Source organism: Apteryx mantelli, chromosome 1 (genome assembly GCF_036417845.1).
Source record: "Apteryx mantelli isolate bAptMan1 chromosome 1, bAptMan1.hap1, whole genome shotgun sequence".
Classification (NCBI taxonomy): Eukaryota; Metazoa; Chordata; class Aves; order Apterygiformes; family Apterygidae; genus Apteryx; species Apteryx mantelli.
Window position 1 is genome coordinate 610,035 of NC_089978.1, and position 20,348 is coordinate 630,382.

Sequence of the window (20,348 nt, forward strand, 5' to 3'; positions counted from 1 at the left end):
TGCTCCTCGCACAGCCCAGCATTGCACGGCACAGCAGAGCCTGGCACAGCACAGCACTCTGGGGGTTGCTCCAGCTCTGTGCTCCCAGCAAGCGGGCGCAGACGCCTTGATCCCCCGCCAGTGTCTGGGGGAGGAGAAGTGGTCAGGGCTGCCGCCTTAGCCCCAGCCAGACCAGCCAGCCGCTGCACTGGCTCTTCCCAGCCATCTGCCCAAGTCCTGCCTGACCTGCGGCTACAGCCAAGGCTTCAGTGGCATTTGCAAAGCAGCACTGTGCGGCCCCATGTCTCCGTTTCCCTGGCTGTGCAGGGCAGCCTGAGGCTGGCATGGCCCTGCACGGCAGCCTTCCTCGCCTCCCTGCTTGGGTGAAAGCAGGGGAGGAGTTTGGGGTGGAAAAATGTGGCTTAGGGCACTGAAATGCCCAGCTCCACACTTAAAAACTTGATTAAAGCTAAGTGCAAAGCAGCACAAGCCCCAAGGCCTGGACTGAGCAGTGAATGTGCCCTGCCCTGCACAAAACGCATGAAAAGGGGAACTGCAGTACAGCTGCTCAGCTCTAAGTGCACACAAAAATCAGGCGTTTGCAAGGAGCAGCCCTGGCACTGCCGACTGGCCCCACCAGCTTGTGCTACCCGAGCCCCATGGCTGACAACAGCAGGGAGAGTGAAAATGTTGGTGGGCAATGCAGCACCCCGGGAAGGCACCGCCCCTGTAACCGGCACACGGGCCCTTGTGCCACTGGTGCGGCAGCACGCTAGGGCCTGCACGAAAAAAAGGGGTGGCGACAGCAATCACCTATGCTGCTTTATGGTGCATTAAATCAAGAATAGGCTTCAGTTCCTTAGAACACAAATGTCTTTCCCCGACCAGTAAATACAGAGCGTTTAAGAGAAGAATGACAAAATACCTGTCCCGAGATAGGAAGTCCTTGCCATTAACAGCAGCAGCATCACTGATCAGCTACCCCTCAGCAAAGCTGCTGTTTAATAAAAGCCTGCAGGCAGCGACACCTTTAAAGGCAACAACAATTTACCAGCCCCGATGATACCAGCAGCTGAAGTCTCTGACTAGGGCACATTGACTGCACAAACTCTGGACAGAATGATTGTCCTTGTTCTTTATTAGGGTCTCTGGCAATACCGAGTTGTGAGTCCATTCCGTAGGGAAAAATGCTCTTGCCACAGTTCTTTGTAGCAGCCTCTATTCCACTGTCATTGCACAAACTAATTCTAGGGTGGCAAAAACATCCCTCAGCAATGAGGAGGTCGTGTTCTGGTGTCCTTCTAACTGCTTCTCCTCTCCACAGTGCTGCTGGGTGTCACGTCCACGCTCTGAACTGGGAACCCTGGGCGCATCGTTCACTGTAAGCTCAGCCCCCGTCTAGCGTGGCTGCTTTTGTCCAAGTCCATTTGGATGAGCTGCAATTCCCACCTCTAACTCGCTTTCCCTGCAGTTGGAGACAGCGTGCTCTGGAGATGTGCACTGTGCTGCCAAGACTGCCCAGGCAGCAGCTTTCCAAGCCCAGGCAACATCCCAGCGCTACTGATGGCAGCAGAGCACACCTGCAGCAGGCAGTGCTTCCAGGCACCAGTGTCTTGATGGGGCATAGATGGTCCAACACCATCCAGCCATTCATTTGGCTACTGCCAAGGGATCTGTGAAGTGTTTCTTGTGCTGTGAGAGGCGCAGACACAGAGAACCTGCTACCAAAGGAGAGGCAGATGCTGGGAGAAAGCGGTCATTTCCATATTGTCACAAACTCATGCAGTAATGCTGGAGGGTGCGATGGGACACGACGACAGAGCCAGAATCGGCTATGCTCCCCTCTCCGGGTGTCTCATCCCTGCCATGCAGATCCCTTGACAGCAATGAGAGGATTGGCATGGCTGATGCTTTCACTTGTCCCCACAGGGACTTGGCACAAGCGCGTCACAGGACTGGAGACATGGAGGCCCTCGGAAATGCTGCACCCGAGCTTTGCCTCCAAACCCTTTTGCAGGAGCAGCGTCTCTCTCTGCCTTGAACTAATGCACAAGCTCTGAGCAAGGCAAAGAAACACCAGCCCCAATAAACAACTCAGTTTCTCCTGCTTCCCATCCAAGACAACATGGACATTACTGTCTCACGAATCTGCTTGTTGTTCACTCCATAAATGATGGGATTTAGCATGGGGGGAACCACTACGTAGAGACAGGCCAGCAGGATGTGGACGTGGCGCGGGATGCTGTGGCCACCAAAGCGGTGTGTGAGAAAGGAGAAGAACGCCGGCGTGTAGAACAGGAGGATGATGCAGAGGTGGGAGCCGCAGGTGCTCATAGCTTTGCGACGGGCACCTGCAGAGGGCAGCTGGAAGACAGCCCTGAGAATCAGTCCGTAAGACACAGCAATGAGCACTATATCTATCCCCAACGACAGCAGGGCAACAGTTAAACCATACACAACATTGACTTTTATACTTGTGCAGGCCAGCCTGGCTACACCCATGTGCTCGCAGTACGAATGAGGGATAACGTGGTTTCTGCAGTAAGACAGCCTTAGAAGCAGAAAAACACATGGCAGGACAAGGCAGAAGCTTCTGACAACAGCTGCCAGCTCTATTCTCCATATGACTGAGTGGGTCAATAAAGTCACATATCTCAGGGGGTTGCAGATGGCAACATACCGATCAAAGGCCATGGCCACCAGAATTGCTGACTCTGCAGCAAAAATAAAATGAACGAGAAACATCTGAGCAAGACATGCACCAAAAGAAATGTCCCCCACTCTGAACCAGAAAATAGCTAACATCCTGGGCACTGTAGTGGTAGATAAGAGCAAGTCTGCTACAGTTAATGCAGAAAGGAAAAGGTACATAGGCTTGTGGAGGCTTTGTTCTCTCACTATGGTGAATAGCAAGACTAAGTTGCCTAGAAGGGCAAAAATATACATGGAGAAGAAGGGGAGAGAAATCCAGAGGTGAAACTTCTCCAGGCCTGGGATGCCAACAAGGAGGAATGTTCCTGGCCGGAAGGCTGTGTCATTGACGTCTGCCATAGGGGTCTTTGGTCTTCTACTTAGAAACACCTGAAAAATAAAGGACAGCACAAGAGAAAGCATAAATGCCAGCAGAGCTCAGCAGCATTGCCAGCTGGGGAAATCCTATCTCCGCTGAAGTCAATGCAAGTTTTAGCATTCATACCAGAAATTGTGTCACACTACAAAACATGAGGAGAGAGTGTGCAGAGCTGCACCCTGCACTGAGATCGCATGGCAACTTTTCTGCCCCTCGGTCCGCATTTTGAGGAGGCATGAGGAAGCTGAAAGCTGCTGAGCTAGTCACTGGTTTGTGGGGAGAAAAACAAAAACCTAAGGCCGAGGTAACAGCAGACACTGCTGGGCTCCATGTGAAGCCCAGTGCTCTGGGAAGGGAAGAGACGCAGCAACATCTGCTTGGAGTAGGCAAGAGGAAAAGCGGGAGGAAATTCAGAGAAAGCCCAGCTAGCAAGGTGGATGCTCACCAGTGCAGCAAAAGAAGGTCAAGGCAGCAAACACAAATTGAAAGGGGCGATTTACATTCAGCCCTAGGCAGAGGCTGCTTCTGGGTGCAGGCCACCCCGTGCCCACGGAGCAGAGGTCGTTCCCCCGTTCGAGCCAGGCTGGCGAAACACGGCAGCTCCTGCCGCTCGCGAGGGCAAGGCTGGGCTGCTGAGCTGGGAGCTGCACAACGGGCTTCTGCAGCACAGCCCTGGCTGTGATGACCACGCTCCGTGAGCTCTCCACCCTGCTGCCACATCTGCCTCCCCCATCACACCCAAACGCTCGTCCCTTACTCTGCTACACAGAGCAGCAGTGCCCCATTGCCTTGTGGCTTCGCAGCCCTCGCCTTTTGCAGAAGATGGCTCAGAGATCACCGTGCCGCAGCAACAAAAAGCAGTCCCAGCACTGAGGACTGCACACAGTGACTCACCAGGTCTGGCCTTAAGCGGCGAGGAGGAGCTGCAGGCAGTGATCTTGGTGGAGCATTTGCAGTGCTGCTGTCTCAGACCTCAGCGTATTTATGCTCTCTTGCTGCAAGTCCCAGAAGGATGCTTAGGGCCAACAGGGAGCTGCAGCTCTCTGGTCTGCTCTGAGGCGTCCAGATGCAGGTGATGAAATGTAAGTCTGAAAATGAGCAGTAGAGGCGCAGGAAGCAAATCCATCTGCCCAGGTGAGCAGGAGGGAGTGTGAAGAGGAGAAAGCTAGCAGAAAGTATAAATGATAATTTTGGAATGGTAACTCCTTCCCATGCAGATGAAAGGCAGCATCAAGCAGCAGCTTGCAGAATGTAGTGAGCCAGGCAAAGCGTGGAAGAAAAGACACAACACTTATGATTGCTTTCCTCACATCAGCTATAGCTGTCTGCCTTGGAGTGAATACCTGGGCCTTGCCCAGCCGTCACACAGACTCTTGACACAGCCCATCCTGCAGGAGTCCGAATCAAAGCGGATGTGCAAACCCTAGGAACTTCTTACAAGTCGCACGCCACCTGCTATTGTGCAGCATGGGTGTAGTGCCTGTCAACACGCCTCAGTTAACAGTGTGCACCTCCAAGGATGCATTACCACTAGTCAGTCCTTACTAGCGTCATGTTCTTATCACATATACTTGGCAGAGTTCAGCTGTGAGAGTCTCAAGTATTGAAAGACTTTCCTGATGGGGAAGCAGATCTTCTCACCTGTGGCCTCAGCACCATCGAGAGCTTCACTGTAGCTGCTGCAGCTCTCACTGATGCATGCACACATTGAGTGGAGGAAAGACTCTTCTGTTCCCCCAGCTGCCTCTTGCCCTTGCACCTGGAGGCTCAGCAGTTTTCTGACGGACACCTTTCAGTCCAGTTTCTGGAAGAAAGGAATAAAGCTTGTTTGAAAGGGCACGCCAAGCAGGTGCCCCCCCCACAGAGCTAGTCCGATGCTCAGCAACCCTGCCTGACAGGACACTGCTCCTTGCCAGCATGGACATCTCGAGGGCCTTGGTGCTGCTCCGGACACACTGCTGTTGGCAGGCATTCACACAGAGCCCAGAGCCTGCCAAACTGGCCTCTCCTTGCTCCATGCTCACTGTGCCTGCTGAGACACACTTTTCCTCCTGGTTATGCAAAGTGTGCAGCTATCGCTCTTCCTTCTAACGCCTGCTGCATCAATACTCTCACTTCAAAAATGCATCGCATCTTGCTGTAGGGATTCACGTCAGTATGCAGTGAAACTCCCGTGAGGATCTCACAGTTCATGCTGGAGCTCTGCAGCACCTTTAGCCTTGCTGTCTCTCATTTGTTTCTGCAGAGGGGAAACTGGGGCACACAACAAAGGTGTGATTTGCCTCCTGCGTTGCTTCTGCCTTCATACATTGCTCCTCTCCAGCCTTGCAGAGGCAGAAGGTGTGTATGTGGGTGTCTGGGAGTGAGAGAGGGTGAAGCCCATGCACACAGAAGACACTTTTGGCATGAAGTCTGCATCGAGCTGTGCTGAGGGGCTGTAGAAATGTCTCTACTAACAACCACAGTGAGATGAGGATGCCTATGAGAAAATCCATAGAGAAAGTGTCGTGGCATGCAGTCAGCATGTGAAGTGCTACCTCAGGTTGTGCAGAATTAACTGCAGCAAATATTCTCGTGGCATACCGAAATGGCAAAGAATTACATGGACTTACACATACGTGACTCTCAGTAAATCTGAAAGCCCTTCTCATTTGCCAGGTGCAGACAAAGGGCAACAGCTACCCAGAAGTCGCATAAACAGGCATTCCCTCCTTAAAACTTCCTCAGCCCTTTTCTGGAAGCTGTTGAGCTCCCACCTGCTCATTTCTGAAGCGTGAGCTCCCTGCCTGGGGGAGAGCCCAGCTTCTGGCCTTTTGGTCATGACAATGAAATTGAGGAAGAAGATCTGGCTCACACAAGCACAGAAAGAGACTTCTCTGGAGCTGGACAGAAGGTTCTGCACACCTTGCGCATGAGTATCACACCTGCCCCAGAGGAGCATGCATGGCGTCCAGCAGCCCATCCCCATGCAGGGACCGCGTGCCTTTTCCTGGCACCCTCTAGACACCAGGCCCTCGGTCCAAGCACCAATTCCTGCACTCAGGCCGTGCAGCACCAAGTGCAGCGATAGGGTTAAAAACGAGGCTACAAATGCAGAAAGAGCCAAAGCCCTTGGTGAAGCCCCCACAGGAGCTCCTAAAGGACCTCTGCGGAGAAGGCCCTGGGAGTGCTGCTGGACACCAAGCTAAGCATGAGGCAGCAATGTGCCCTTGTGGCCAAGAAGGCCAATGGTATGCTGGGGTGCCTCAGGAAGAGTGTTGCCAGCAGCTCGAGGGAGGTGATCCTTCCCCTCTCCTCAGCCCTGCTGAGGTCACATCTGGAGTAGTGTGTGCAGTTCTGGGCTCCCCAGTACAAGAGAGACATGGCACAACTGGAGCGAGTGCAGCAGAAGGCTGCAGGGATGATTAGGGGACTGGAGCATCTCTCTTATGAAGAAAGCCTGAGAGAGCTGGGCAGTTTAGCTTGGAGAAGAGAAGGCTGAGAGGAGATCTTATCAATGTGTACAAGCATCTTCAGGGAGGGTGTCAAGAGGGTGGAGCCAGACACTTTTCAGTGGTGCCCAGTGACAGGACGTGAGCCAACGGCCACAAACCGAAACACAGGAAGTTCCATCTGAATATGAGAAAAAACTTCTTCACAGTGAGGGTGACTGAGCACCGGACCAGGCTGCATAAACAAGAGGAAAAGTGTCTCTCAGCAGGCACAGTGAGCATGGAGCAAGGAGAGGCCAGTTTGGCAGGCTCTGGGCTCTGTGTGAACGCCTGCCAACAGCAGTGTGTCCGGAGCAGCACCAAGGCCCTCGAGATGTCCATGCTGGCAAGGAGCAGTGTCCTGTCAGGCAGGGTTGCTGAGCATTGGACTAGCTCTGTGTGGGGGGCACCTGCTTGGCGTGCCCTTTGAAACAAGCTTTATTCCTTTCTTCCAGAAACTGGACTGAAAGGTGTCCGTCAGAAAACTGCTGAGCCTCCAGGTGCAAGGGCAAGAGGCAGCTGGGGGAACAGAAGAGTCTTTCCTCCACTCAGTGTGTGCCTGCATCAATGAGAGCTGCACCAGCTACAGTGAAGCTCTCGATGGTGCTGAGGCCACAGGTGAGAAGACCTGCTTCCCCATCAGGAAAGTCTTTCAATACTTGAGACTCTCACAGCTGAACTCTGCCGAGTATATGTGATAAGAACATGACGCTAGTTAGGATTGACTAGTGGTAATGCATCCTTGGAGGTGCACACTGTTAACTGAGGCGTGTTGACAGGCACTACACCCGTGCTGCACAATAGCAGGTGGCGTGCGACTTGTAAGAAGTTCCTAGGGTTTGCACATCCACTTTGATTCGGACTCCTGCAGGATGGGCTGTGTCAAGAGTCTGTGTGACGGCTGGGCAAGGCCCAGGTATTCACGCCAAGGCAGACAGCTATAGCTGCTGTTGGGAAAGCAATCATAAGTGTTGTGTCTTTTCTTCCACGCTTTGCCTGGCTCACTACATTCTGCAAGCTGCTGCTTGATGCTGCCTTTCATCTGCATGGGAAGGAGTTACCATTCCAAAATTATCATTTATACTTTCTGCTAGCTTTCTCCTCTTCACACTCCCTCCTGCTCACCTGGGCAGATGGATTTGCTTCCTGCGCCTCTACTGCTCATTTTCAGACTTACATTTCATCACCTGCATCTGGACGCCTCAGAGCAGACCAGAGAGCTGCAGCTCCCTGTTGGCCCTAAGCATCCTTCTGGGACTTGCAGCAAGAGAGCATAAATACGCTGAGGTCTGAGACAGCAGCACTGCAAATGCTCCACCAAGATCACTGCCTGCAGCTCCTCCTCGCCGCTTAAGGCCAGACCTGGTGAGTCACCGTGTGCAGTCCTCAGCGCTGGGGCTGCTTTTTGTTGCTGCGGCACAGCGATCTCTGAGCCGTCTTCTGCAAAAGGCGAGGGCTGCGAAGCTGCAAGGCAATGGGGCACTGCTGCTCTGTGTAGCAGAGTAAGGGACGAGCGTTTGGGTGTGATGGGGGAGGCAGATGTGGCAGCAGGGTGGAGAGCGCATAGAGCATGGTCATCGCAGCCAGGGCTGTGCTGCAGAAGCCCGTTGTGCAGCTCCCAGCTCGGCAGCCCAGCCTTGCCCTCGCGAGCGGCAGGAGCTGCTGTGTTTCACCAGCATGGCTCGAATGGGGGAACGACCTCTGCTCCGTGGGTGCAGGGTGGCCTGCACCCAGAAGCAGCCTCTGCCTAGGGCTGAATGTAAATCGCCCCTTTCAATTTGTGTTTGCTGCCTTGACCTTCTTTTGCTGCACTGGTGAGCGTCCACCTTGCTAGCTGGGCTTTCTCTGAATTTCCTCCCACTTTTCCTCTTGCCTAATCCAAGTGGATGTTGCTGCGTCTCTTCCCTTCCCAGAGCAGTGGGCTTCACATGGAGCCCAGCAGCGTCTGCTGTTACCTCGGCCTTAGGTTTTTGTTTTTCTCCCCACAAACCAGTGACTAGCTCAGCAGCTTTCAGCTTCCTCATGCCTCCTCAAAATGCGGACCGAGGGGCAGAAAAGTTGCCATGTGATCTCAGTGCAGGGTGCAGCTCTGCACACTCTCTCCTCATGTTTTGTAGCGTGACGGAGTTTCTGGTATGAATGCTAAAACTTGCATTGACTTCACTGGACGCCGGATTTCCCCAGCTGGCAATGCTGCTGAGCTCTGCTGGCATTTATGCTTTCTCTTGTGCTGTCCTTTATTTTTCAGGTGTTTCTAAGTAGAAGACCAAAGACCCCTATGGCAGACGTCAATGACACAGCCTTCCGGCCAGGAACATTCCTCCTTGTTGGCATCCCAGGCCTGGAGAAGTTTCACCTCTGGATTTCTCTCCCCTTCTTCTCCATGTATATTTTTGCCCTTCTAGGCAACTTAGTCTTGCTATTTACCATAGTGAGAGAACAAAGCCTCCACAAGCCTATGTACCTTTTCCTTTCTGCATTAACTGTAGCAGACTTACTCTTATCTACCACTACAGTGCCCAGGATGTTAGCTATTTTCTGGTTCAGAGTGAGGGACATCTCTTTTGGTGCATGCCTTGCTCAGGTGTTTCTCGTTCATTTTATTTTTGCTGCAGAGTCAGCAATTCTGGTGGCCATGGCCTTTGATCGGTATGTTGCCATCTGCAACCCCCTGAGATATGTGACTTTATTGACCCACTCAGTCATATGGAGAATAGAGCTGGCAGCTGTTGTCAGAGGTGTCTGCATCATCCTCCCGATGGTTTTTCTGCTGCTAAGGCTGTCTTACTGCACAAACCGCGTTATCCCTCATTCGTACTGCGAGCACATGGCTGTAGCCAGACTGGCCTGCACAAGCATAAAAGTCAATGTTGTGTATGGTTTAACTCTTGCCCTGCTGACAGCAGGGATGGATGTAGTGTTCATTGCTGTGTCTTATGGACTGATTCTCAGGGCTGTCTTCCAGCTGCCCTCCGCAGGTGCCCGTCGCAAGGCTATGAGCACCTGCACCTCCCACCTCTGCATCATCTTCCTGTTCTACACGCCGGCATTCTTCTCCTTTTTCACGCACCGCTTTGGTGGCCACAGCATCCCCCGCCACGTCCACATCCTGCTGGCCTGTCTCTACGTAGTGGTTCCCCCCATGCTAAATCCCATCATTTATGGGGTGAACAACAAGCAGATTTGTGAGACAGTAATGTCCATGTTGTCTTGGATGGGAAGCCGGAGAAACTGAGTTGTTTATTGGGGCTGGTGTTTCTTTGCCTTGCTCAGAGCTTGTGCATTAGTTCAAGGCAGAGAGATGCTGCGCCTGCAAAAGGGTTTAGAGGCAAAGCTCGGGTGCAGCATTTCTGAGGGTCTCCATGTCTCCAGGCCTGTGACCTGCTTTTACCCAGGGAAGTGTTGGACCATCTACGCTCTGGCAAGACACTTGTGCCTGGAAGCACTGCCTGCTGCAGGTGTGCTCTGCTTGCCATCAGTAGCGCTGGGATGTTGCCTGGGCTTGGAAAGCTGCTGCCTGGGCAGTCTTGGCAGCACAGTGCACATCTCCAGAGCACGCTGTCTCCAACTGCAGGGAAAGCGAGTTAGAGGTGGGAATTGCAGCTCATCCAGATGGACTTGGCAAAAAGTAGCCATGCTAAATGGGGGCTGAGCTTACAGTGAACGATGCGCCCAGGTTCCCAGTTCAGAGCGTGGACGTGACAGCCAGCAGCACTGTGGAGAGGAGAAGCAGTTAGAAGGACACCAGAACACGACCTCCTCATCGCTGAGGGATGTTTTTGCCACCCTAGAATTAGTTTGTGCAATGACAGTGGAATAGAGGCTGCTACAAAGAACTGTGGCAAGAGTATTTTTCCCGATGCAATGGATTCACAACTCGGTATTGCCAGAGATCCTAATAAAGAACAAGGACAATCATTCTGTCCAGAGTTGGTGTAGTCAATGTGCCCTGGTCAGAGACTTCAGCTGCTGGTATCATCGGGGCTGGTAAATTGTTGTTGCCTTTAAAGGTGTCGCTGCCTGCAGGCTTTTATTAAACAGCAGCTTTGCTGAGGGGTAGCTGATCAGTGCTGCTGCTGCTGTTAATGACAAGGACTTCCTATCTCGGGACAGTTATTTTGTCATTCTTCTCCCAAAAGCTCTGTATTTATTGGTCGGGAAAGACATTTGTGTTCTAAGGAACTGAAGCCTATTCTTGATAAAATGCACCATAAAGCAGCATAGGTGATTGCTGTCGCCACCCCTTGTTTTCGTGCAGGCTCTAGCGTGCTGCCACGCCGGTGGCACAAGGGCCCGTGTGCTGGTTACAGGGGCGGTGCCTTCCCGGGGTGCTGCATTGCCCACCAACATTTTCACTCTCCCTGCTGTTGTCAGCCGTGGGGCCTGGGTAGCACAAGCTGGCGGGGGCCAGTCGGCAGTGCCAGGGCTGCTCCTTGCAAACGCTTTATTTTCGTGCACACTTAGAGCTCAGCAGCTGTACTGCAGTTCCCCCTTTCACAGAACCACAGAATGGTTGAGGTTGGAAGGGACCTCTGCAGATCATCTAGAACAACACCCCTGGTCAAGCAGGGTCACCTAGAGCACATTGCACAGGATCACGTCCAGGCAGGTTTTGAAAATCTCCAGGGAAGGAGACTCCACAACCTCTCTGGGCAACCTGCTCCAGTGCTCTGTCACCCTCACAGTGAAGAAGTTTTTTCTCATGTTCACATGAAACTTCCTGAGTTTCAGTTTGTGCCCGTTGCCTCGTGTCCTGTTGGTCGGCACCACTGAAAAGAGTCTGGTCCCATCCTCTGACACCCTCCCTTCAGATACTTGTACACGTTGATAAGATCCCCTCTCAGCCTTCTCTTCTCCAGGCTAAACAGGCCCAGCTCTCTCAGCCTTTCCTCATAAGAGAGATGCTCCAGGCCCCTAATCATCTTCGTAGCCTTTTGTTGGACTTGTTCCAGTAGTGCCACATCCCTCTTGTACTAGGGAGCCCAGAACTGGATGCAGTACTCCAGATGTGGCCTCAGCAGGGCTGAGGAGAGGGGCAGGATCACATCCCTCGACCTGCTGGCAACACTCTTCCTGAGGCACCCCAGCATACCATTGGCCTTCTTGGCCACAAGGGCACATTGCTGCCTCATGCTTAACTGGGTGTCCACCAGCACTCTCAGGGCCTTCTCCACAGAGCTGCTTTCCAGCAGCTCAACCCCCAACCTCTACTGCTGCATGGTGTTATTCCTCCCCAGGTGCAGGACGCTGCACTTGCCTTTGTTGAACTTCAGCAGGTTCCTCTCCACCCACCTCTCCACGTCTCTCTGAATGGCAGCACAGCCCTCTGGGGTATCAGCCACTCCTCCCACTTTGGTACCACCAGCAAACTTGCTGAGGGTGCACTCTGTCCCTTCCTCCAGGTCATTGATGAAGAAGTTGAACAAGACTGGACCCAGTCCTGACCCCTGGGGGACACTGCTAGCTACAGGCCCCCAACTAGACTCTGCACCACTGAGCACAACCCTTGGAGCTCTGCCATTCAGCCGCTTCTCAAGCCACCTCACTCTCCACTCATCTAGCCCACACTTCCTGAGCTTCCCTGTGGGGATCTTATGGGAGACAGTGTCGAAAGCCTTGCTGCAGTCAAGGTAGACAACATCCACTGCTCTCCCCTCATCTACCCAGCCAGCCATTCCATCCCAGAAGGCTATCAATCAGCTTGGTTCAGCATGATTTCCCCTTGGTGATGCCTTGCTGACTACTGCTGATCACCTTCTTTTCCTCCACATGCTTGCAGATGGCCTCCACAATGAGCTGCTGCATCACCTTTCCAGGGATGGAGGTGACGCTGACTGGCCTCTCGTATTTGAAGAAGCCCTTCTTGTTGTCCTTGACATCCCTTGCCACATTTCATTCTAAATGGGTCTTAGCCTTCTTCGTCGTATCCCTGCACACTCTGACAACGTTCCTATATTCCTCCCAAGTGGCCTGTCCCCCTTTCCACTTTCTCTATACTTCCTTCTTCTGGTTGAGTTTTGCCAGGAGCTCCTTGCTCATCCATGCAGCTCTCCGGCACCCTTTGCTTGACTTCCTACTCATAGGGATGCACCGCTCTTGAGCCTGGAGAAGTGATGCTTGAATATTAACCAGCTGTCTTGGACCCCCCTTCCATCTAGGTCCCTAACCCTTGAGATTCCTCCAAGAAGGTCCCTGAAGATGCCAAAGTTTGCTCTCCTGAACTCCAGGGTTGCCATCCTACTTAGTGCCCTGCCTCCTCCTCGCAGCATCCTGAACTCCACCATCTCATGGTCACTGCAGCCAAGGCTGCCCCTGACCTTCACATCTCCAACCAATCCTTCTTTGTTTGTTACTACGAGGTCCAGCAGCACACCTCTCCTCCTTGGCTCCTCCAACACCTGTGTCAAGAAGTTGTCACCAATGCTCTGCAGGAACCTCCGGGACTCTTTGAGCCTAGCTGTGCTGTCTCTCCAGCAGATATCAGGGTGCTTCAAGTCCCTCATGAGAACCAGGGCCTGGGATTGTGAGGCTACTTCCAGTTGTCTGGAGAAGGCCTCAGCGACTTCCTCTTCCCGATCAGCTGGCCTGTAGTAAACACCCACAACACGGTCACCCATGCTAGCCCGCCCTTGAATTCTTACCCACAAGCTCTCCACTCGCTCTTCATCCACCCCTAGGCACAGCTCCATACATTCCAGTTGTTCTCTCACATAAAGAGCAGCTCCACCACCTCACCTTCCTGGCCTGTCTTTCCTAAAAAGCATGTAGCCATCCATGACAGCACTCCAGTCATGCGAGCTATCCCATCAGGTCTCTGTAACTGCAGTGAGACCATGGCCCTGCATCCACACACAGATCTCTAGTTCTTCCTGTTTGTTCCCCATGCTGCGTGCATTGGTGTACATGCATTTCAGAGAGGTGATCGAGCATGCAGGTTTCCCAGGAGGGATGCAAGAGGATCCTCCATAGCCACATCCCACACGCACTTCCCTGGCTGCATTCACCTGCTGGAGGCATCCCGACTTGAGTTGTGTTTTCCCAACTACCCTGTCACTATAACTCTCCCCTTCCCCCATCTTTCCTAGTTTAAAGCTCTCCTTACCAGCTTGGCCAACCTGTTGGCAAAGACACGCGTGCCCTGCTTAGTGAGGCGGATCCCATCTCTCCCCAGCAGTTGTCCATCTTCAAACAGGGTCCCATGGTCGTAGAAACCAAAACCCTGTTGCCAACACCAGCGGCGCAGCCAGTCGTTAACTTGGAAAGTCCATCTCCTCCTCCTCTCATCCATCCCCCTCACCGGCAGGATTGAGCAGAAGATGACCTGGCCTCCCAGACCCTTGACCACCATCCCCAGAACTCCAAAATCCTCTTTGATGGTCTCCAGGTTGCCCTTGGTGTCATTAGTGCCCACATGGAAGAGCAGGAGACAGGAACAGTCTGATGAGTGGACAAGCCCTGGCAGTCTTTCCATGACATCGCTCACACGAGCCCCTGGCAGGCAACAAACCTCTCTAGACAAGAGGTCAGGTCGGCAGATAGGTGTCTCCGTCCCCTGCAGCAGGGAGTCCCCCACAACAATCACCCGCTGCTTCTTCCGGGTGTTCCCGCAAGGCACAGGGTCTGTTGTGCCAGTTGCTTCCCTTGCAGCCATGCCCATCTCCTCCTCATCCTGGAGGGCACTAAACCTCTTCCTCAATTGCAAGTCCTCAGGAGGAGGAGGAGGAGCCTTCCTCCTCCTACAAGCAGTGACCAGCTTCCAGACACCTTCTACAGTGCTATGATGTACCATTTCACACGGCACAGAGCCCTCTGGCAACTCCACTGCTGTGGGGGCTTGGGACTCCTGGAGCTGTACAGTCTCCGAGAATACCCTGTCTAGCTCTTGTTCATCCTCTCGGATGCTACGCAGCCTCCTGACCTCCTCCGGTAACTCCCTTACTTGACAACACAACTCATCAACAGCAGCACACCTCCTGCAGGAGAGCTGACTGCCAGCCCAGGCCTCCCGGACAGGCCCCAAGCACTCCCTGCAGCCTGAGACCTGCAGAGCTGCATCTGCTGTCAGAGGGTCTGTCTGGGTCCCAGCCTCTGACACAGCCAACGCAGCAACTCCAACAGCTGCTGGGGAATGTGCTCTGCAGTGTGTCATGACCACACTTGAGGAAGCATACACCCCAGGGAGCAGAAAGGAAGGTGCCTCCTTGCACCCTTCTGCACAAACTGCTGCAGCTGTGCACTGCCTCTGGGAGCTGAGCTCTGGGCCTGGCTCTTATATAGGCCCCTCCCTAGCACTGACTCAAGGCTGCTTGACCTGCCCTAATCAAGGGCCACCTGGATCAAAGGCCCCAACTCCCTCTGGTCAGGGGCAACCAACAGAGCTCGTTAGCAGCAGCTACACCTAGCTAGAGCTTCTCCCAGGAAAAGTCATGGCCTCCTGCAGTTGTCCTTGCCTAACTTCCCCTTTCCTGTTTGCAGCAATCACCTTCTAGTTCCTCGGGGGTCCTCAGAAAGCCCACAACTTCCAAGAAGGTCCTCAAGTTCTCGTCAGAGCCCAAACACTGCCGCGCAAACTGCTGCCTCTGTTCCCTGCCTCTCTTCGCTGCGCTCACGGTCCTACAATATTTGGTGTGGAGATATACCGTTTTGGTGATCCCATACTGTGTTGGGGAAAATATACCTTTTTGCTGACCTCATGCCCATTTCTGGCCTCTCCAGTTGCAACCAGTATCAGCTAGTTCCTCCTGGTCAGCCCTGGACGCTGTCAGTTATTTGCGGTCAGCTGGGGCCTGAGATAAGGTGTTTGTGTGTGGGGGGATAGTTGTGCTCCACCACACTTTGGGCCTGAGACGGGGGGGAGGTAGTTGCGCTCTGCCCTGCTTTGGGCCCGAGATGTGGAGGGGGGTAGTTGCGTTCCGCCACAAACATCAAAACCTAAAATATTTTCGTGATGATCTTTAATTGCAAAGCCAGCAGTCGACACGCGCTTCTCGCCCGGGAGCCATAAACTGACCCTTGGCAGTTTGGCACACAACACCGGTATCAAAATTTGTGCTCCCGTATCTATCAAAAGCTTTCCCAGTTGTCCTTGAGGATCAACTGGAATCCAAATAAGTGGGCCATTATCACTTATCTACTGATAAGCCTCCACTTGCCAGACAGGCAGGCCCAATCGCCTCCCGGGCGTTACTCGTTTTTTGGCTTCATGCCCTGCGATTCCCCCCTAAGGGGGAGGAAGGCGTTGTCTCCCTTCCTGGGAACTGGCACCGGAGGGGTCGAAAGATGCTCCCTCCCTTTACCGTTATCTCATTTCTGGACTACCTCAGTTAGACTCAAGGTAACGCCAGTAAGCTGGCCTTGAATCGTGGCTCTGGGAAGGCCTAGGGCTACTGCTTTTCTCCATAAGTCTTGCCCTTTCTCTTTTTCCTCCCGTTGAGTCACGAGGTTCAGACTGGACCCCTTGCTTTCTAAACTCCTTCGGAGAGGAGCCTAGGTGCGGCTGGATCCGATTCTAGTCTCAGACTTGGTCAACAGTTTATGTCTAAGGAATTATGTGCACAATTAATCAGAGATATGTCAGCAAAGTTTTGCGAAATTCACAAAAGTTCAGCATGCTATTAATCACTTACTGAGGATCTGTTGCGGGTAAGGAATCTCTCAACCTGGAGGAGTGACCTTGAGAGGCGTCCCTGCTCCAGAGGAGGTTCTGCAGAGCAGCCCGCTGCTGTGCAGGAGAGCTGAATGGGCTCTGGGCTGCCCCCTATTTATGTGTGTGTGTGTGGGGGAGATGATTGACTCATAGTCCTATTTGCATGCTAGACGGGCCTTAGTTGGCCCATGCTCAAGTAGCCCCTGCATACGTGCTGTTTACAGGGAGGTCAGGTTGAGGGGGAGATGTGGAGGGTCATGACAGGGTTAAACTGGTGGAAAGTTGCAAGTAGCAAGCAACAGGAGCCTCAGACAAACATACCCAAGGACACCGGTGCAGCTGGGAATGATACATCCTGAGAAAGTACAGATAAACTAGCAGAAGCCAGTGGGAACCAAAGTTAAAAGCAAGACAGCTTTTCTAAACAAGGAGCAAGGTACAAGACATGATCGCTGCGTGTGTGATCGGTGTAATGATTGGCTACCTGTGACATAATCTGCATGACTGGCTTAGCAAAGTGTATCTGTGAAACCACTGAAGCAGCTAACTTTTGAAATATGCTCAGAAACAAACAATAAATGTCTCAAGATGCACCATGTCTTGAGTCCGTGCAATCATTCGCTACAGGGAGAGAGCACGTCACAGGGGGGGAAAAGGAGCACAGCGTCACACCTTTCCATGTGCCCTGTTCCTCTGGAGTTGGAGAGCGCTTGCTGGTGCTCGTCATCACCTCCTCCCCAGCACAGCTGAGGTCACGGTGGTGGCATCCTTCCCCTGGCTCAGTACAGCATCCCCAGCCCTGCACAGCGTCCCCAGCCCTGCACAGCCCCAAGAGGTCCTGCTCCTCGCACAGCCCAGCATTGCACGGCACAGCAGAGCCTGGCACAGCACAGCACTCTGGGGGTTGCTCCAGCTCTGTGCTCCCAGCAAGCGGGCGCAGACGCCTTGATCCCCCGCCAGTGTCTGGGGGAGGAGAAGTGGTCAGGGCTGCCGCCTTAGCCCCAGCCAGACCAGCCAGCCGCTGCACTGGCTCTTCCCAGCCATCTGCCCAAGTCCTGCCTGACCTGCGGCTACAGCCAAGGCTTCAGTGGCATTTGCAAAGCAGCACTGTGCGGCCCCATGTCTCCGTTTCCCTGGCTGTGCAGGGCAGCCTGAGGCTGGCATGGCCCTGCACGGCAGCCTTCCTCGCCTCCCTGCTTGGGTGAAAGCAGGGGAGGAGTTTGGGGTGGAAAAATGTGGCTTAGGGCACTGAAATGCCCAGCTCCACACTTAAAAACTTGATTAAAGCTAAGTGCAAAGCAGCACAAGCCCCAAGGCCTGGACTGAGCAGTGAATGTGCCCTGCCCTGCACAAAACGCATGAAAAGGGGAACTGCAGTACAGCTGCTCAGCTCTAAGTGCACACAAAAATCAGGCGTTTGCAAGGAGCAGCCCTGGCACTGCCGACTGGCCCCACCAGCTTGTGCTACCCGAGCCCCATGGCTGACAACAGCAGGGAGAGTGAAAATGTTGGTGGGCAATGCAGCACCCCGGGAAGGCACCGCCCCTGTAACCGGCACACGGGCCCTTGTGCCACTGGTGCGGCAGCACGCTAGGGCCTGCACGAAAACAAGGGGTGGCGACAGCAATCACCTATGCTGCTTTATGGTGCATTAAATCAAGAATAGGCTTCAGTTCCTTAGAACACAAATGTCTTTCCTGACCAGTAAATACAGAGGGTTTAAGAGAAGAATGACAAAATACCTGTCCCGAGATAGGAAGTCCTTGCCATTAACAGCAGCAGCATCACTGATCAGCTACCCCTCAGCAAAGCTGCTGTTTAATAAAAGCCTGCAGGCAGCGACACCTTTAAAGGCAACAACAATTTACCAGCCCCGATGATACCAGCAGCTGAAGTCTCTGACTAGGGCACATTGACTGCACAAACTCTGGACAGAATGATTGTCCTTGTTCTTTATTAGGGTCTCTGGCAATACCAAGTTGTGAGTCCATTCCGTAGGGAAAAATGCTCTTGCCACAGTTCTTTGTAGCAGCCTCTATTCCACTGTCATTGCACAAACTAATTCTAGGGTGGCAAAAACATCCCTCAGCAATGAGGAGGTCGTGTTCTGGTGTCCTTCTAACTGCTTCTCCTCTCCACAGTGCTGCTGGGTGTCACGTCCACGCTCTGAACTGGGAACCCTGGGCGCATCGTTCACTGTAAGCTCAGCCCCCGTCTAGCGTGGCTGCTTTTGTCCAAGTCCATTTGGATGAGCTGCAATTCCCACCTCTAACTCGCTTTCCCTGCAGTTGGAGACAGCGTGCTCTGGAGATGTGCACTGTGCTGCCAAGACTGCCCAGGCAGCAGCTTTCCAAGCCCAGGCAACATCCCAGCGCTACTGATGGCAGCAGAGCACACCTGCAGCAGGCAGTGCTTCCAGGCACCAGTGTCTTGATGGGGCATAGATGGTCCAACACCATCCAGCCATTCATTTGGCTACTGCCAAGGGATCTGTGAAGTGTTTCTTGTGCTGTGAGAGGCGCAGACACAGAGAACCTGCTACCAAAGGAGAGGCAGATGCTGGGAGAAAGCGGTCATTTCCATATTGTCACAAACTCATGCAGTAATGCTGGAGGGTGCGATGGGACACGACGACAGAGCCAGAATCGGCTATGCTCCCCTCTCCGGGTGTCTCATCCCTGCCATGCAGATCCCTTGACAGCAATGAGAGGATTGGCATGGCTGATGCTTTCACTTGTCCCCACAGGGACTTGGCACAAGCGCGTCACAGGACTGGAGACATGGAGGCCCTCGGAAATGCTGCACCCGAGCTTTGCCTCCAAACCCTTTTGCAGGAGCAGCGTCTCTCTCTGCCTTGAACTAATGCACAAGCTCTGAGCAAGGCAAAGAAACACCAGCCCCAATAAACAACTCAGTTTCTCCTGCTTCCCATCCAAGACAACATGGACATTACTGTCTCACGAATCTGCTTGTTGTTCACTCCATAAATGATGGGATTTAGCATGGGGGGAACCACTACGTAGAGACAGGCCAGCAGGATGTGGACGTGGCGCGGGATGCTGTGGCCACCAAAGCGGTGTGTGAGAAAGGAGAAGAACGCCGGCGTGTAGAACAGGAGGATGATGCAGAGGTGGGAGCCGCAGGTGCTCATAGCTTTGCGACGGGCACCTGCAGAGGGCAGCTGGAAGACAGCCCTGAGAATCAGTCCGTAAGACACAGCAATGAGCACTATATCTATCCCCAACGACAGCAGGGCAACAGTTAAACCATACACAACATTGACTTTTATACTTGTGCAGGCCAGCCTGGCTACACCCATGTGCTCGCAGTACGAATGAGGGATAACGTGGTTTCTGCAGTAAGACAGCCTTAGAAGCAGAAAAACACATGGCAGGACAAGGCAGAAGCTTCTGACAACAGCTGCCAGCTCTATTCTCCATATGACTGAGTGGGTCAATAAAGTCACATATCTCAGGGGGTTGCAGATGGCAACATACCGATCAAAGGCCATGGCCACCAGAATTGCTGACTCTGCAGCAAAAATAAAATGAACGAGAAACATCTGAGCAAGACATGCACCAAAAGAAATGTCCCCCACTCTGAACCAGAAAATAGCTAACATCCTGGGCACTGTAGTGGTAGATAAGAGCAAGTCTGCTACAGTTAATGCAGAAAGGAAAAGGTACATAGGCTTGTGGAGGCTTTGTTCTCTCACTATGGTGAATAGCAAGACTAAGTTGCCTAGAAGGGCAAAAATATACATGGAGAAGAAGGGGAGAGAAATCCAGAGGTGAAACTTCTCCAGGCCTGGGATGCCAACAAGGAGGAATGTTCCTGGCCGGAAGGCTGTGTCATTGACGTCTGCCATAGGGGTCTTTGGTCTTCTACTTAGAAACACCTGAAAAATAAAGGACAGCACAAGAGAAAGCATAAATGCCAGCAGAGCTCAGCAGCATTGCCAGCTGGGGAAATCCTATCTCCGCTGAAGTCAATGCAAGTTTTAGCATTCATACCAGAAATTGTGTCACACTACAAAACATGAGGAGAGAGTGTGCAGAGCTGCACCCTGCACTGAGATCGCATGGCAACATTTCTGCCCCTCGGTCCGCATTTTGAGGAGGCATGAGGAAGCTGAAAGCTGCTGAGCTAGTCACTGGTTTGTGGGGAGAAAAACAAAAACCTA

General features: G+C 53.0%; 3 protein-coding genes across 3 annotated transcripts; 1 reads left to right on the forward strand and 2 right to left on the reverse strand.

Moving 5' to 3' along the window:
* Nucleotides 1-1,430: 1,430 nt before the first annotated feature.
* LOC136990986 (olfactory receptor 52Z1P-like) lies at nucleotides 1,431-3,030 on the reverse strand. Its single transcript, XM_067289461.1, has 2 exons — nucleotides 2,102-3,030; nucleotides 1,431-1,479 (listed from the first exon to the last, which is right to left on the reverse strand). The coding sequence occupies exons 1-2, from the start codon at nucleotides 3,028-3,030 to the stop codon at nucleotides 1,431-1,433; spliced, it is 978 nt and encodes a 325-aa protein (XP_067145562.1).
* A 5,767-nt stretch (nucleotides 3,031-8,797) lies between these two features.
* LOC136990987 (olfactory receptor 52Z1P-like) lies at nucleotides 8,798-10,107 on the forward strand. The gene is made up of 2 exons (XM_067289462.1): nucleotides 8,798-9,726; nucleotides 10,059-10,107. The coding sequence occupies exons 1-2, from the start codon at nucleotides 8,798-8,800 to the stop codon at nucleotides 10,105-10,107; spliced, it is 978 nt and encodes a 325-aa protein (XP_067145563.1).
* Nucleotides 10,108-18,433: 8,326 nt separating this feature from the next.
* On the reverse strand, nucleotides 18,434-20,033 carry LOC136990988 (olfactory receptor 52Z1P-like). Its single transcript, XM_067289463.1, has 2 exons — nucleotides 19,105-20,033; nucleotides 18,434-18,482 (listed from the first exon to the last, which is right to left on the reverse strand). Exons 1-2 carry the CDS (start codon nucleotides 20,031-20,033, stop codon nucleotides 18,434-18,436), a joined length of 978 nt encoding a protein of 325 aa, XP_067145564.1.
* Between the last annotated feature and the right edge of the window lie 315 nt (nucleotides 20,034-20,348).

What these genes read in the sequence shown, in the direction of transcription:
- LOC136990986 (XM_067289461.1), bottom strand. Translation starts at nt 3,030, where the DNA reads ATGGCAGACGTCAATGACACAGCCTTCCGGCCAGGAACATTCCTCCTT. An exon ending in GAGACAGTAATGTCCATGTT is followed by an intron (nt 1,480 to 2,101) that starts GTCTTGGATGGG and finishes TTGGCAGCACAG; the next exon opens with TGCACATCTCCAGAGCACGC.
- LOC136990987 (XM_067289462.1), top strand. Translation starts at nt 8,798, where the DNA reads ATGGCAGACGTCAATGACACAGCCTTCCGGCCAGGAACATTCCTCCTT. An exon ending in GAGACAGTAATGTCCATGTT is followed by an intron (nt 9,727 to 10,058) that starts GTCTTGGATGGG and finishes TTGGCAGCACAG; the next exon opens with TGCACATCTCCAGAGCACGC.
- LOC136990988 (XM_067289463.1), bottom strand. Translation starts at nt 20,033, where the DNA reads ATGGCAGACGTCAATGACACAGCCTTCCGGCCAGGAACATTCCTCCTT. An exon ending in GAGACAGTAATGTCCATGTT is followed by an intron (nt 18,483 to 19,104) that starts GTCTTGGATGGG and finishes TTGGCAGCACAG; the next exon opens with TGCACATCTCCAGAGCACGC.